The 12,849-nt window shown below is 60.3% G+C and overlaps 1 protein-coding gene across 1 annotated transcript in view; it reads right to left on the reverse strand.

Moving 5' to 3' along the window:
- The window catches only part of ZDHHC19 (zDHHC palmitoyltransferase 19), a 43,091-nt gene that overhangs the window by 26,393 nt on the left and 3,849 nt on the right, over nt 1–12,849 (reverse strand). Inside the window, exons 6-7 of the mRNA XM_072725775.1 lie at nt 6,931–7,016; nt 6,411–6,615 (exon numbers count right to left, since the gene is read on the reverse strand). Coding sequence (XP_072581876.1) covers nt 6,411–6,615; nt 6,931–7,016 — 291 coding nt within the window. The remainder of the gene's footprint in view (nt 1–6,410; nt 6,616–6,930; nt 7,017–12,849) is intronic.

Genomic DNA, 12,849 nt, shown 5'->3' on the forward strand with positions numbered 1-12,849 from the left:
GTAGACAGGAAGACAGAGGCCTGAGGCCCAGGGCCACGTCCACAGACGTAATAGCAGCACTTTCCTCGCAAGTTGTCTGAGGATTGAGACCCTGCAAGCCGAGCAACCCGCAGTCAGCCCGCCGCTGTCCCTGGTGTCCTCGTGATCTTGCCCACCAGAGCCACGGCCCCAGGGCTCTGGAAGGAATGGTGCCTCCCGCTCTGCAACGCAGGCCTCTGACCCACCTGGCTGCGCAGGTGGGGTGACAGGAGGAGTCAGAGGGAGGAGGGAGGAGGGCTGGAACCCGGCCTCACCTGCCTCTACATAGGAGGTGACCTGGGGGTACCCTGCGGACCCCCCCCCCACACCTGGTGCTTTGGGTTTCTTCTGGGAAATAAGCGGGCCGTTGAGGAGGGAGCCTTCGGGCCGGGAGCCTCCAGCTGCACAGCGGGACTGCCCTGACCCGGCAGCTGAGAGCACGGGCCTGGGGGGAGGAGGGGGCCCCACCACACGGCGGAGCCCCCCCACCCCGGGCCGCTCCGCCCCTGGCCGGGCCCAGAGCCTGCGGGTTCCCCACCCGCTGGGCTTCCAAGAATCACAGGCAAAGGTGTCACTTGACAGTTGGCAGACAGTTAGCTCTGTGTTCCTGGAAGCTGCAGTCCAGGAAGGGGGGGCGGGGGGCGGGGGGTGGAGGGGGGGCAGGGCAGAGAGGGGCACGAGGGGAAAGGCAAGAAGCAGGAGGGAGGAGGGCTGAAGCCAGACTGAGCCGCCTGCCCCGTGCGTGCGCAGAGGCTGCCGGGAGAGGAGGCCAGGCCGGGCCGTGGCCCTGAGCAGCCCCACAGGGCGTGGGGGACTGAGTCCTCGGCCTCCTTCTCCTGGGCCACTGGTCACAGAATAGGAGCAACGTGGCGTCAACAGGAGACCCCGCAGCAAGGGAGGCAGGGCCCGCAGGGGCCATCCTGCCGGTCCCTGGAGACGCACAGGCCTCCCCTCCTTTGGCCCAGACACACCAAGGCCGGCTGCTCCCCAGGGGGCACCGCGGACACCCCTGCAGCCCGCCAGCGGGGAGCCCACAGCGCCGGGCCGGCACATCGCAAAGGCCTGCCAAGGGCGCGTCCTATAGCCTCCCCCAGCCTCCTACAGCCTCCTACAGCCTCCCCCAGCCTCCCCCAGCCTCCTGTAGCCTCCCGCAGCTTCCCGCAGCCTCCCCCAGCCTCCCACAGCCTCCTCCAGCCTCCTGCAGCCTCCTACAGCCTCCCCCAGCCTCCCGCAGCCTCCTCCAGCCTCCCCCAGCCTCCTGCAGCCTCCTGCAGCCTCCCGCAGCCTCCTCCAGCCTCCTGCAGCCTCCTGCAGCTTCCTGCAGCCTCCACTGGGGAGGCCGTGGTCACTGCCTTGGATCAAGCACCTGCGGGGTGCTGAGCCGGCCCCTCCCCTGCCCCCCGGGGCCGGTCCCCAGGACGCCCCCCGCTCCCCAGCAAGGGACCAGCCCAGGGGGAGCCACAGCAGCAGCATCCTCGTCCGAGGTCGCGGGGCTCAGCTGCCTGGGCCAGGGGCTGGCAGGAGGCCGCATAGCCCAACACAATATCGCAGCACTGACGCCACCGCTCAGGCGGCCTCGGGGGCTGAGCCCAGCCAGTGGGATGGTCTGCGAGACCCGGACGCGGCCCGGGGGCCCCTGGGTGGTGGACACCCTACAGCTTGTAGGGCAGCCCCCCCGCGGAGTCCAGGGCCAGGACCACCCGGTGCCCGCGTGTCGCGGGGCGGCCACCACCCCAGGAGGCAGCCTGCTCCCCCACCTCCAGGCAGCGGGGCACCTGTGGGGAGCTTGGGGTCGGGGCACAGGCCCGGACGGGGCACTCCTGCCGGGGCCCTGCACACCGTCACCCTGCGCTCCGGGCTGGGGCTCCAGGGGAGCACCCCTGGGTGCCAGGCTGCGCACCTGGGGCCCGGCAGGCCCGGCCTGCCCCCACGCGGAGGAGCCTGCGGCGCCCAGCACCCGCCTCAGCGGCAGGCCCCGGGCGGGGCGGCGGGCATCGTTATCACCCCGGGCGCAGGGCTGCGGGCAGGGCTAAGCTGGGGCCTCTTATCGCTCCCCAGGCCCTGCGCCGCAGTGCACTGCTGGCCCCGAGGATGGGGGGCTGCAAGGCGGGGCCCGGGTGGCTGCCCAGCTCCTTGCTCTTCTGGAACGGTCCCCGGAGCAGGAACGCACCAGGCAGTCTGGCAAACAGAGGGAGCACGGCCCGGCTTGGACACCATGTCACTCTAGGCAAGCCCTTCCTTCCCGGGTCCCTGCCTGTGAAACTGGGGGGACTGAGGAGGGTCACGCCGGAGCCCAGTGCGTCTCTAAAGAGTTAGGGTCCTGCGACCAACCACCAGGGAGGAGGCCACGCAGAGGGAAGACACTCCAACCCGTAGCAGACCAGCTGGTAGCAGAGTGGCCCCCAGCCCAGTGTGCTTCCCGGCCCAACACCCGGACCTTCTAGAAGGCCTGTGGAGGAAAGGTTTGCAGATGAAGGGATGGCTGCTTCCGGGCTCCCCATCCCAGATCCAATCCACACCACCAGGCTCCAGGTGTGGACTGGGAACATCTCAGAGGGGCTCATGGGGACTTGGCACCCTACCGGGTGGGCGCTCACTCCTTGGCTCCTGTCCAGGGACGGCAGGGCTTCCTGGGTGTGTGGAGAGCTGGCCCCGGAATTGGGCCCAGATAATAGCCCTGCTCTTATCAGTGGGCCAAGGGCTCCAAGGGGGGTGTGTCTGAGAATCAAGGGCAGGTTCAGCAGAAGGAGGAAGGGGGTGCAGGCCAGCTGAGACCTGCAGCCTGGAAGGAAGGACTCCCTGAGGGCACATCCAAGGCTTCGGGGACTGGCGTAGTGGGAGTCAAAGAAGGGGCAACCTAGGTCCCTTGAGGAGCAGGGAAGCCTGATCCAAGGGGCCTTCCTAAAGAAACCCTAGGCATCTCGGGTTGGGGGGTTGCGACAGACCCAGAAGCTATGTCCCAGAGCAGAAGGGGTTATGGCCACCTTTGAGAACCTGAGAAAAGTTATGATTCTGTCCGGGGGGGAAACCAGGGCCCAGGCTTTCTGGGCGATGATTCACACTTGGCTTAAGCCTTGGAAGACCCTGGGGCGCCTGGGTTGGCTCAGTCAGTTAAGCGGCCGACTCTCGGTTTCGGCCGAGGTTATGATCTCAGGGTTTTGGGATCAAGCCTCACGTCAGGCCCTATGCTCAGTACGGAGTCGGCTAAAGCGTCTTTCTTCCTCTCCCTCTGCCCCTCCTCGCCGCCCCCCATCTGGCCCAGCTCACGCCTGCCCTCTCTCTGAAATAAATAATCTTAAGGAAAAAAAAAAAGACTTGGAAGGCCCTGCTGGACAGGGGCCAAGTCCCCTGTGCGGCTGGAGGTGCGGACCCCGTTGGCAGAGTCTGATGACGGGTCACAGGGCTCTGAAACCCGGTAGAGCAGCAGGGAGAAGGCAGGAGGGCCAAGCAGGACCAGGCCGAGGGTCTGGGGCTCCAGGCCGGCACCCCCTGGGTACCCCGCCAGCTGCCTCGGCCTAGGTTCCTGGTTTCTCTTCCCCTCTGGCCCAGGCTCAGACCAGCCCAAGGACGCCCATCTGGGAGGGAGCCTGGGCCTGTCCTCACTGCTGGGCTGCCTGAGCTGAGCTGCGTCCTCTGAAACCCCCCAGCCAGGTGACAAACACAGACGCGTGTGCCATCCTGCGGTCGGGGGCTCAGGAGGCCTTGCGCCCTCTTCTCCGCCTGCAACCGGGCGCGGCAGGCTCTCCAGACCCGCAGGACGGCTTCCGCTTGTAGCGTGGGCCCAAGCGTTTTAAGCTGGCGGCGGGAGCCACTTAGGACAAGGCCGCAAGCCAGGCTGCCTTTCCGTAGGCCGGGAGTAGCCTGCACCCCTCCGGAGCCCAAGAACCCGAGTTCAGCGGGGAGGCCAGAGCCATGGAAAAGTGGGGGCTGGAGAGGAAGGGCCGAGGCCGCCAGGAACATTCCAGGTGGGAGCAAGAAGGAAGGCCCTGGAGGGGCCACACACACGGAACACTGACGTCTCCGGCACCGGTCACCCACCTCTCCAGGCTGGGCTGACGCCCCCGGAGGGTGGGCTCCTGCCCCTCACCCCCATCCCAAGCACGAGCACGCACACGTAGGCACACGCGCCACAGGACATGATCCCTCGGCGACATCCCTTCCTCTGACCGTCACCACACCCTGATTCCACCCGGACACCAGGGTGGCAGGAAGCAGTGTGGCTGCTCTGAAACTTCAGGGTGGCGGCATCACAGGGGGCCCTTGACAAGACTTCAGATTCGGATTCCTGCCCCCCCGCCCCGTCCCCGAGATTCGGGTCAGCGTTCCAGGGACCCTGTGGTCCGGGGACAGAGGCCCTTGGGAGAGCACGAGCTGCTTGTGGGAGGAAGGGCCACAGCCACAGCGCTGCGCTCCCTGTGTGCCCACCGCACCCTGCCGCTTGGCGCGCCCCCTGCTTTGTCCTCTGATGGCCTTTCAGGAAATGCCACCATTTCTATCCCCAAAGTCACACACTGGCCTCCAGAGAGAAGCCTCAGTTTGAGGCGGTTCCCGCCCCTGAGCCCGCTTCCCATCCCGGGGGCTTGGGACCTGTGCCTGCGACAGGACCGGGACCAGCAGGTGACCCCCCCGCAGGAGGCAGCCGTCAGGATGGCACCATGGCAAGAAGGGCTGCAGAACTTTCCTGCCATGGAGACCCCCCCCAGGGGTGAGGAGCCAGAGGGTCCCCCCAGGGATGAGGAGCCAGAGGGTCCCCCCACGGGTGAGGAGCCAGAGGGCCCCCCCCCAGGGGTGAGGAGCCAGAGGGTCTCCCCAGGGACGAGGAGCCAGGGGGCCCCCCAGGGGTGAGGAGCCAGAGGCCCCCCCAGGGGTGAGGAGCCAGGGGGCCCCCCAGGGTTGAGGAGCCAGAGGGTCCCCCCAGGGTTGAGGAGCCAGAGGGCCCCCCCAGGGGTGAGGAGCCAGGGGGTCCCCCCAGGGATGAGGAGCCAGGGGTCCCCCCAGGGGTGAGGAGCCAGGGGCCCCCCCAGGGGTGAGGAGCCAGAGGGTCCCCCCAGGGTTGAGGAGCCAGAGGGCCCCCCCAGGAGTGAGGAGCCAGGGGGTACCCCCAGGGATGAGGAGCCAGGGGTCCGCCCAGGGGTGAGGAGCCAGGGCCCCCCCCAGGGGTGAGGAGCCAGAGGGTCCCCCCAGGGGTGAGGAGCCAGAGGGTCCCCCCAGGGGTGAGGAGCCGGGGGTCCCCCAGGGATGAGGAGCCAGAGGGTCCCCCAGGGTTGAGGAGCCAGAGGGCCCCCCCAGGGGTGAGGAGCCAGGGGTCCCCCCAGGGGTGAGGAGCCAGAGGGTCCCCCCAGGGGTGAGGAGCCAGGGGCCCCCCCCCAGGGATGAGGAGCCAGAGGGTCCCCCAGGGATGAGGAGCCAGGGGCCCTCCCCAGGGATGAGGAGCCAGAGGGTCCCCCAGGGGTGAGGAGCCAGAGGGTCCCCCCCAGGGATGAGGAGCCAGGGGGTACCCCCAGGGATGAGGAGCCAGAGGCCCCCCCAGGGGTGAGGAGCCAGAGGGTCCCCCCCAGGGATGAGGAGCCAGGGGCCCCCCCAGGGGTGAGGAGCCAGAGGGTCCCCCCCAGGGGTGAGGAGCCAGAGGGTCCCCCCAGGGGTGAGGAGCCAGAGGGTCCCCCAGGGGTGAGGAGCCAGAGGCCCCCCCAGGGGTTAGGAGCCAGAGGGTCCCCCCAGGGGTGAGGAGCCAGGGGGCCCCCCAGGGGTGAGGAGCCAGGGGCCCCCCTCCCAGCCTGAGCCCCCACCCCGAGGGCCCCCTGCGGCGAGGCGGGCGGGGCGGCGAGTACCCGGCGGCGGGCGCCCCCTGCAGGCGGACGGGGGTGCGGCGGGGCACAGCGGGGGCAGCGGCCTCCCCCGGGACCGACCCACGCCGCCCTCTCCACGACCCCGCCCCGCCCCCGCAGCCCGGGCCCCCCAAGCCGCCCCCCACGGCCAGGGCCTGGCGTCCAGCCGCCCGCAGAGGCCCGGGGGTGCGGCGAGGGGCGGCACTGCCCTGCCCCGGGCACCCCTAAGGGCCCCTCCACCCGCCCTCCGTGGGGCCGGGGCCGAGGCTGCCTCCAGGTCGAGGAGCCCCGGGCGCTGGGGGCCGGCCCAGCCTCAGCAGCCCCACAGCAGCGCCCGGCTTACGGAGAGTGGGGGCCGCACGTGCTGGGCGCCTCTTCCCTTCCTGTCCCCGGGCCCTGGGCATCCTGGAGGCCGGTGACTTAACGTCCAGCGCTGCTCAGGTGGAGCATCCCCCTCCCTCAAGGTCTGAGCGCCCCGGCCTCAGGGCCAGCCCAGCTCGGGGCGAGGGGGCCCCCAACCCCTGTACAGCCTGCAGGCGACCCCCCCCCCCCCCACATGCTCCTCACCTCCTGGAGGGCTGCAGCCTCACCGCTCCCTGGGGGACCCTTCCCGGGCTTGCAGAGACCCGGAGGCTGGGCCTGGGGGCCAGGCCCGGGCCCTGGGAGGGCTGGGGGACGGAGCAGCGAGGGGCACAGTGGCCCGTGCAGGTTCTGCTTGGGCACCCAGTCAGACCCCACCATCCTCTGCAGCCAGACAGCTTCGGCCATGTACCTGGGGAGCAACAAGCCAGATGAGAGGGGTCACGGCACCCCGGCCCGGTCCCCCTCAGCTTGGGGAGCACAGAGCCCAAGGCGTGGCCCTGCGGAGAGCTGGGACCATCTTATCCAGGCCATGGTGCCCCTCTACCCCACAACCTGGGGCAGGAACCCACAAGGGCAAGGAAGTGGGGGTCCCAGAGGCTCTCACATTGCCCTGCAGAAAACCCTGAAAGAAGAAGGGCGTGTAAGGGCCAGGGGAGATGCCCCGACTTCATCCCGCCCCCCAGCCCCAGGGGCCACCCCTCGGGCCTCTGGTCAGCCAACTCACTTGGGTCCCAGCGGTGCACAAATCGTTAAATACCAGTTGTTGGCACAGCCGCGGTCGAAGGGGTTGTATCCCTGCAGGTATTGGCCCTAGAGGGGGGCAAGGGCCGGAAGGAACTCAGATCCAGCAGGACTGGGCAGCACCCCCCTTACCACCCCCCCCCCCCCAGGGCTGCAGCTCCAAGGGCAGAGAAGCAGGGACAGTGAGCCAAGGTCTCTGTCAACCCACCTCTGAGTAGCTCTCTGTAGGCACCCACTTCTGCCTTCTCAGGGCCCCTGCCCCGTCACCTGTACCCCCTTTTGCAGTATCCCCCCTTTTCTGTTTCCTTTGGCCACACCACATCCTCCTGCGCTATACCTGCTTCCAGATGTACTTTCAGATCTTTCTTTTGTCGCTAAACTGCTCCAAAGACAGTTGCACCCCTACCGCAATTTCCCTACTTGCCCACCTCTCTTTTTTTTTTTTTTAAAGATGTCATTTACTGGGGCGCCTGGGTGACTCAGTCGGTTAAGTGCCTGCCTTCAGCTTGGGTCATGATCCCAGGGTCCTAGGATGGAGCCCCACATGGGGCTCCCTGCTCAGTGGGGAGTCTGCTTCTCCCTCTCCCTCTGCCCCTCCCCACTGCTCAGGAGTGAGAGGGGAGTGCCTGGGAGCACATTCAGGGGAGGCTGCAGGCAGAGGCTGCGGGGAGCAGGGCGCCCTATACGGGGCTCCGTCCCAGGACCCTGACATCATGACCTGAGCCAACTGAGCGACCCAGGTGCCGCCCCCCCACCTCTCATTTTTTCCAAACTTGTGTCTTCGCTGAATTTCACTATCTAGAAGGGCAGTTGCGTGGGGCCCCCAGTCATACTTCCCTAACAAAATAACTTGGCCCTGGACTGACGTTCCTGAGCACAAATGCAGTGAAGGGCAAGGCCAAGGTCAAGTCCTCTCCTGGACATTCTTTTTTTTTTTTTTTTTAAGATTTTGTTTATTTATTCATGAGAGAGACACAGAGAGAGAGAGAGAGAGAGAGAGAGAGAGAGAGAGACATAGGCAGAGGGAGAAGCAGGCTCCACGCAGGGAGCTCAATCCTGGGACCCCGGGATCACGACCTGAGCCCAAGGCAGATGCTCAACCACTGGGCCAGGTGCCCCTATCTCCTGGACACTCTTAACCAAGTTCTCCCCCCACCCACCCAACAGCCTCGCCCTCTTCCTCCTCCCCAGCACCAGCTGATTCTCTCCCTGACGTCAAGAGCCTCAGCTACAAAATGTCTGTCACAGCCCACCCCCAGCTCCCCCGTGTCCCATGCCCCTGTCACCAAGATTTTGACCTTCACCACTATTCTCCACGAAAACCAGCCGGGTCCTCATGGAGAGAACAGGACACCTACGGGAGGAAAAGTCAAGATGCCTCCACAGGGTTCCACTGCTGCCAAAAGACAGCTCTAACCATTGAGATACTTTGAGTCCTGCCCACTTTAACGTGTTTAAAGCATTTAAGGGAAGCTGATATTCTATTTGCAATTTTAATTAAATGGTTAGAAGATTTTGATTACATTTACCATTATAATTGTAAATTTAGAGAAAACTTTGACTTATTAGATGTACATGAAGTTTACAGAGGCGTTGACTGTTCAACCCTTAAAGGCGTGACGACAGTTGCCTAATGAACTCATTAGAACCCACTGAGAAGGGCAGCACTTTCCGCTCCCCACAGGAGAGCCTCTCAGATTGAACAGAATCCAGCAGCTCAGAAGTCCCCTGATTGTCCTCTCTCACTGGCTCCAGACCCAGTTGTCCTGCTCGCGTCCCACAGGACAGTAAGCAAGGTGGGCGCCTTCTCGCTCCATGCCCTGCGCCTCCCGGCTGCCTCTGCTCTCCGCCTGTCTTCCCCAGGATCAGGGCCTCAGGCTTTCCTCTCTCTCTCTCTCTCCCTAACTCTTGCTCTGCCAAAGCAGTTACCAATTTCTCTGTGTATAGATTCACCCATTTGCTCATAAATATTCTGGGGCCTCAACAGTGTCCGAGGCATCGCACTGGGGATGAGGACACACCGTCAGCGGGGGAGTGATCAGGGCAGCGCGGAGAGCGGATGAGGGAGAGGAGCAGGGAGCCGGTGCCAAGACTCTAAGGTGCAGGCAGAGGAGCAAGCAGCCCTGGAGAGTAGAGAGCTGGGCCCTAGGGGGCTGGGGAAGGGCCCCGCAGGTGCAGCACCACGCGGCTGTGTACAGCCTGGAGAGATTAGAGTTAGAGGCTGGGGAGCACTTGGAGAGCACGGCCTCAGTGTGCCCCTGAGCAGAGGAGGCGCCGCATGGGCTGGAGAAGGTGACGAATGATGCCGGTGAGCACAGGTGGGCACAGCCGACTCAGTCAAGAAATATGGCTCTGGGGGCCCCTGGGTGGCTCAGCGGTTGAGCATCCGCCTTCAGCTCAGGGCGTGATCCCGGGGTCCTGGGATCGAATCCCCCATCAGGCTCCCTGCATGGAGCCTGCTTCCCCCTCTGCCTGTGTCTCTGCCTCTCTCGGTGTCTCTCATGAATCAATGAATAAATAGAATCTTAGAAAGAAAGAAAGAAAGAAAGAAAGAAAGAAAGAAAGAAAGAAAGAAAGAAAGAAGGCTCTGCTGGAGGGGAGAGCGCAACAGCTGGAGGGGAGGCTTGTGATGGAAAGGAGAGTTTGCTCTGTATTTAAGACGGAGAGACAGGAATGCCTGCAGGTGATGACGGGAAGGAAGGTAAGGACACAGCAACACGAGGGCGTTCGCTGTACTGGCCACTGTTGTGTGTGTCTTACGCTCATCGGCCCACGCTGCTGCCCTTTTACAACTGGGACGACTGAAGCACCAGGCGGCTGAGTAACAGACCCAAGACCTCCCTGCTGCTGGGAAGCTCGGGTTTGAATTTCTGTAGCCGGTGCCAGCCCTTGCTATCAACCACCAAGCAAGCGGCCCCAGGAGGTGTGGCTCGAGGATGGAGGTAGGAAGGGAATGAATGCCTGAAACGGGTTCTGTGGGTAACAGGAAAGAGCCCTGAATGAATGAATCCCATTCATTACACAATACAGTGATTCACAGAGTGCAGCAGACCACATTCAGATGTCTTAAGACTGGAGATCATAGGGCAGCCCGGGTGGCTCAGTGGTTTAGCGCCACCTTCAGCCCAGGGCCTGATCCTGGAGACCGGGGATGGAGTCAGTCCCGCATAGGGCTCCCTGCATGGGGCCTGCCTCTCTCTCTGTGTCTCTCATGAATAAATAAACTCTTAAAAAAAAAAAAAAAAGACTGGAGACCACAGACTGGGAAAGCCCCATTCTGAGAAGTGGAGAGAGGGCAGGCCAATGGTGTGACCAGGGACTAGAAGGCCCCTGGGACGTGAGAAGGGAGAGTGCTGCCCCAGAGAGGCTGAAAAGATGGGCTGGGGCTGGGGCTGGAGAGAGAAGGCTGCACAGAAGGTAATGCGTAGGGCCAATGGCTTAGAGCAGAGTCACAGGTGGGCTGGGAGCCAACAGGGGTAGGTTGGAGTGATTGGGTGCTGGCTGTAGGGATGGGAGGTGGTAGGCAACGCCGGTGTCTCCGTCCTTTCAGCTTTCGCCGTCTTCACCCCCCTTCACCATCAATGCAGCTAACTACACTCTTCCTAAAACAACCTTTAGTTGGGGCACCTGGCTGGTTCAGTCAGATCATGAATCACACGACTCAAGCCCCACGTTGGGTGTGGAGCCTACTTAAAACAACAACCACCATTAGTCAAGTCATTGTCCTGCTAAAGGAATCCTATGGCAAGGATGTTCACTTTTATTACTCCCACTCAACACCACTGGAGATCCAAGACAGTGCAGTAAGAAGAGAAAAAGAAAGAAATCCATACATGTTGGAAAGGAAAAAATAAAACTGTCCTTATTCATAGGTGACATGATTTTCTATGTGAATCAACAAAAAAGCTATTAGAATAAGTGAGTCCAGCAAAACTGCAAGATTCAAGACCAATAAACAAAAATCTATTGTATCTTTTACAATAATGAACAAATACACAAGAAATTTAAAGACATTTATAATAGCACAAAAACAAAGTACTTAGAAAAGATCTAACACAATGTACACAAGATCTAAATACTGAAAACTACAAAACGCTGATGAAAGAAATCAAAGCAGCAAATAAGTGGAAAGGGGTTCATTGGTTCAAACACTCAATATTGTTAAGATGTCAATTTTCCTAATTGACCTATAGGCTCAACGTAATCCAAATAAAAATCTCAGCAAATTTTTTTGTGGAAATTAAGCTGTTTCTAAAAGGTAAAAAGAAAATCAAAGGACCTAGGATAACCAAAAGAACTCTGAAAAAAAAGAACAAATTTGGAGAACTCGCACTGTGTGATTTCAAGACTTGATACAAACCTACTGATCAAGACAGTGAGGTATTCACAAAAGAGTAGGGAGTCCAGAAATACACCCACAACTATTTAGTCAACTGATTTTTGACAAATGTGCAAAGGTAAATGGAAGAAGAATAATCTTTACAGCAAATGATGCTGGAGTTATGCAAAAGTAATAAATCTTGACCAATACCTTGCATCCCATACAAAATTTAGCCCAAAATGAGTCAGAGGCCTCAATATAAAATCTAAAACTATAAAATTTCCAGAAGAAAATATGAGAAAATCTTTGTGACCTCGGGTTAGGCAAAGCTTTCTTAATTACAACACCAAAAACGCAGTCTATAAGAGAAAAAAAACAACAGTGCCCTTCATCAAAATTTAAAACTTCTGATATTTGGAAGACACCGTTAAAAAAAATTGTGATGACAAGCCATAGACTGGGAGAAAATATTTGCAAAACACGTTTCTGAATCCAGAGTAGGCCTCGTAGAACTCAATAGTTTTAAAAATCCCAACTTTTTTTTTAATGGGTAAAAGATTGGAACATTTAGTCAAAGATGTGTAGATGGCGAATAAGAAAGTGAAAGGATGCTCACAACATCACTCGTCGTTAGGAAAAGGCCAATTTAAAAAATAACCGTGAGATATCACTTCACATTTACCAGGCTGGCTAAAATTTAAAAAACAAAACAAAACCAAAAAAAAAAAAACCCAGAAAATCTTGACAATACCAAATGTGAGTGACGCTGCCTCTAGGAACGGGAACCCAGCACCATGGGAATGCACCCACTTTGGAAGACACTATGGTGGTCTCATGAGGTTTAACATACAGTCACCTTAGGACTCGGCAATGCCAGTTCTAAGTATTTACCTAAAGAGAAATGACAACCCGCGTTCACCTGCCTACCCAGCAACGTTTACAGCGGCTTTATTTATAATCCCCCAAACTGGAAATCACCACACAGCCCTCAGCCCGGGTAGTGGATCAACAAGACACTAGCCACAGGGATGGGGACCGGCAGCCACTCGGATGGGCGGCAGGTGCTGAGCCGGGAAGCCAGACTCAACAGGCTACGGCTGCGTTCGCGGGGGTCTCGGGAGAAGGAAAAACTAAAGGGAGAGAAAGCAGATCAAGTGGTTGCCAGGGGCTGCGAGCAGGGAGAGAAACTGAGGACAAAAGGCCCTGGGGGAGGGACTCCTGGGTGGCTCAGCGGTTGCGCATCTGCCTTTGGCTCAGGTCGCGACCCTGGAGACCCAGGATCGAGGCCCACGTCGGGCTCCCTGCATGGAGCCTGCTCCTCCCTCTGCCTGTTGTCTCTGCCTCTCTCTCTCTCTGTCTCTCTATCTCTTGTGAGTAAATAAAATCGTTAAAAAAAAGAAAGAAAGAGAAAGGCCCTGCGGGAATATTTTTCGGGGTGGGTGGAATTGTTGTAAACCTTGACCCTAGTGTGACTACAGAGCAGGGCTGCGCCTTGGTCAAAGCTCATAGAGCTGCCCTGAAACAGGGTGAATTTTACTGCATGTAGAAAAAGAAAAGAAAAGGAAAAAAACCAAACAAACA

This window comes from Vulpes vulpes, chromosome 1, assembly GCF_048418805.1.
Source record: "Vulpes vulpes isolate BD-2025 chromosome 1, VulVul3, whole genome shotgun sequence".
NCBI classification, from domain to species: Eukaryota; Metazoa; Chordata; class Mammalia; order Carnivora; family Canidae; genus Vulpes; species Vulpes vulpes.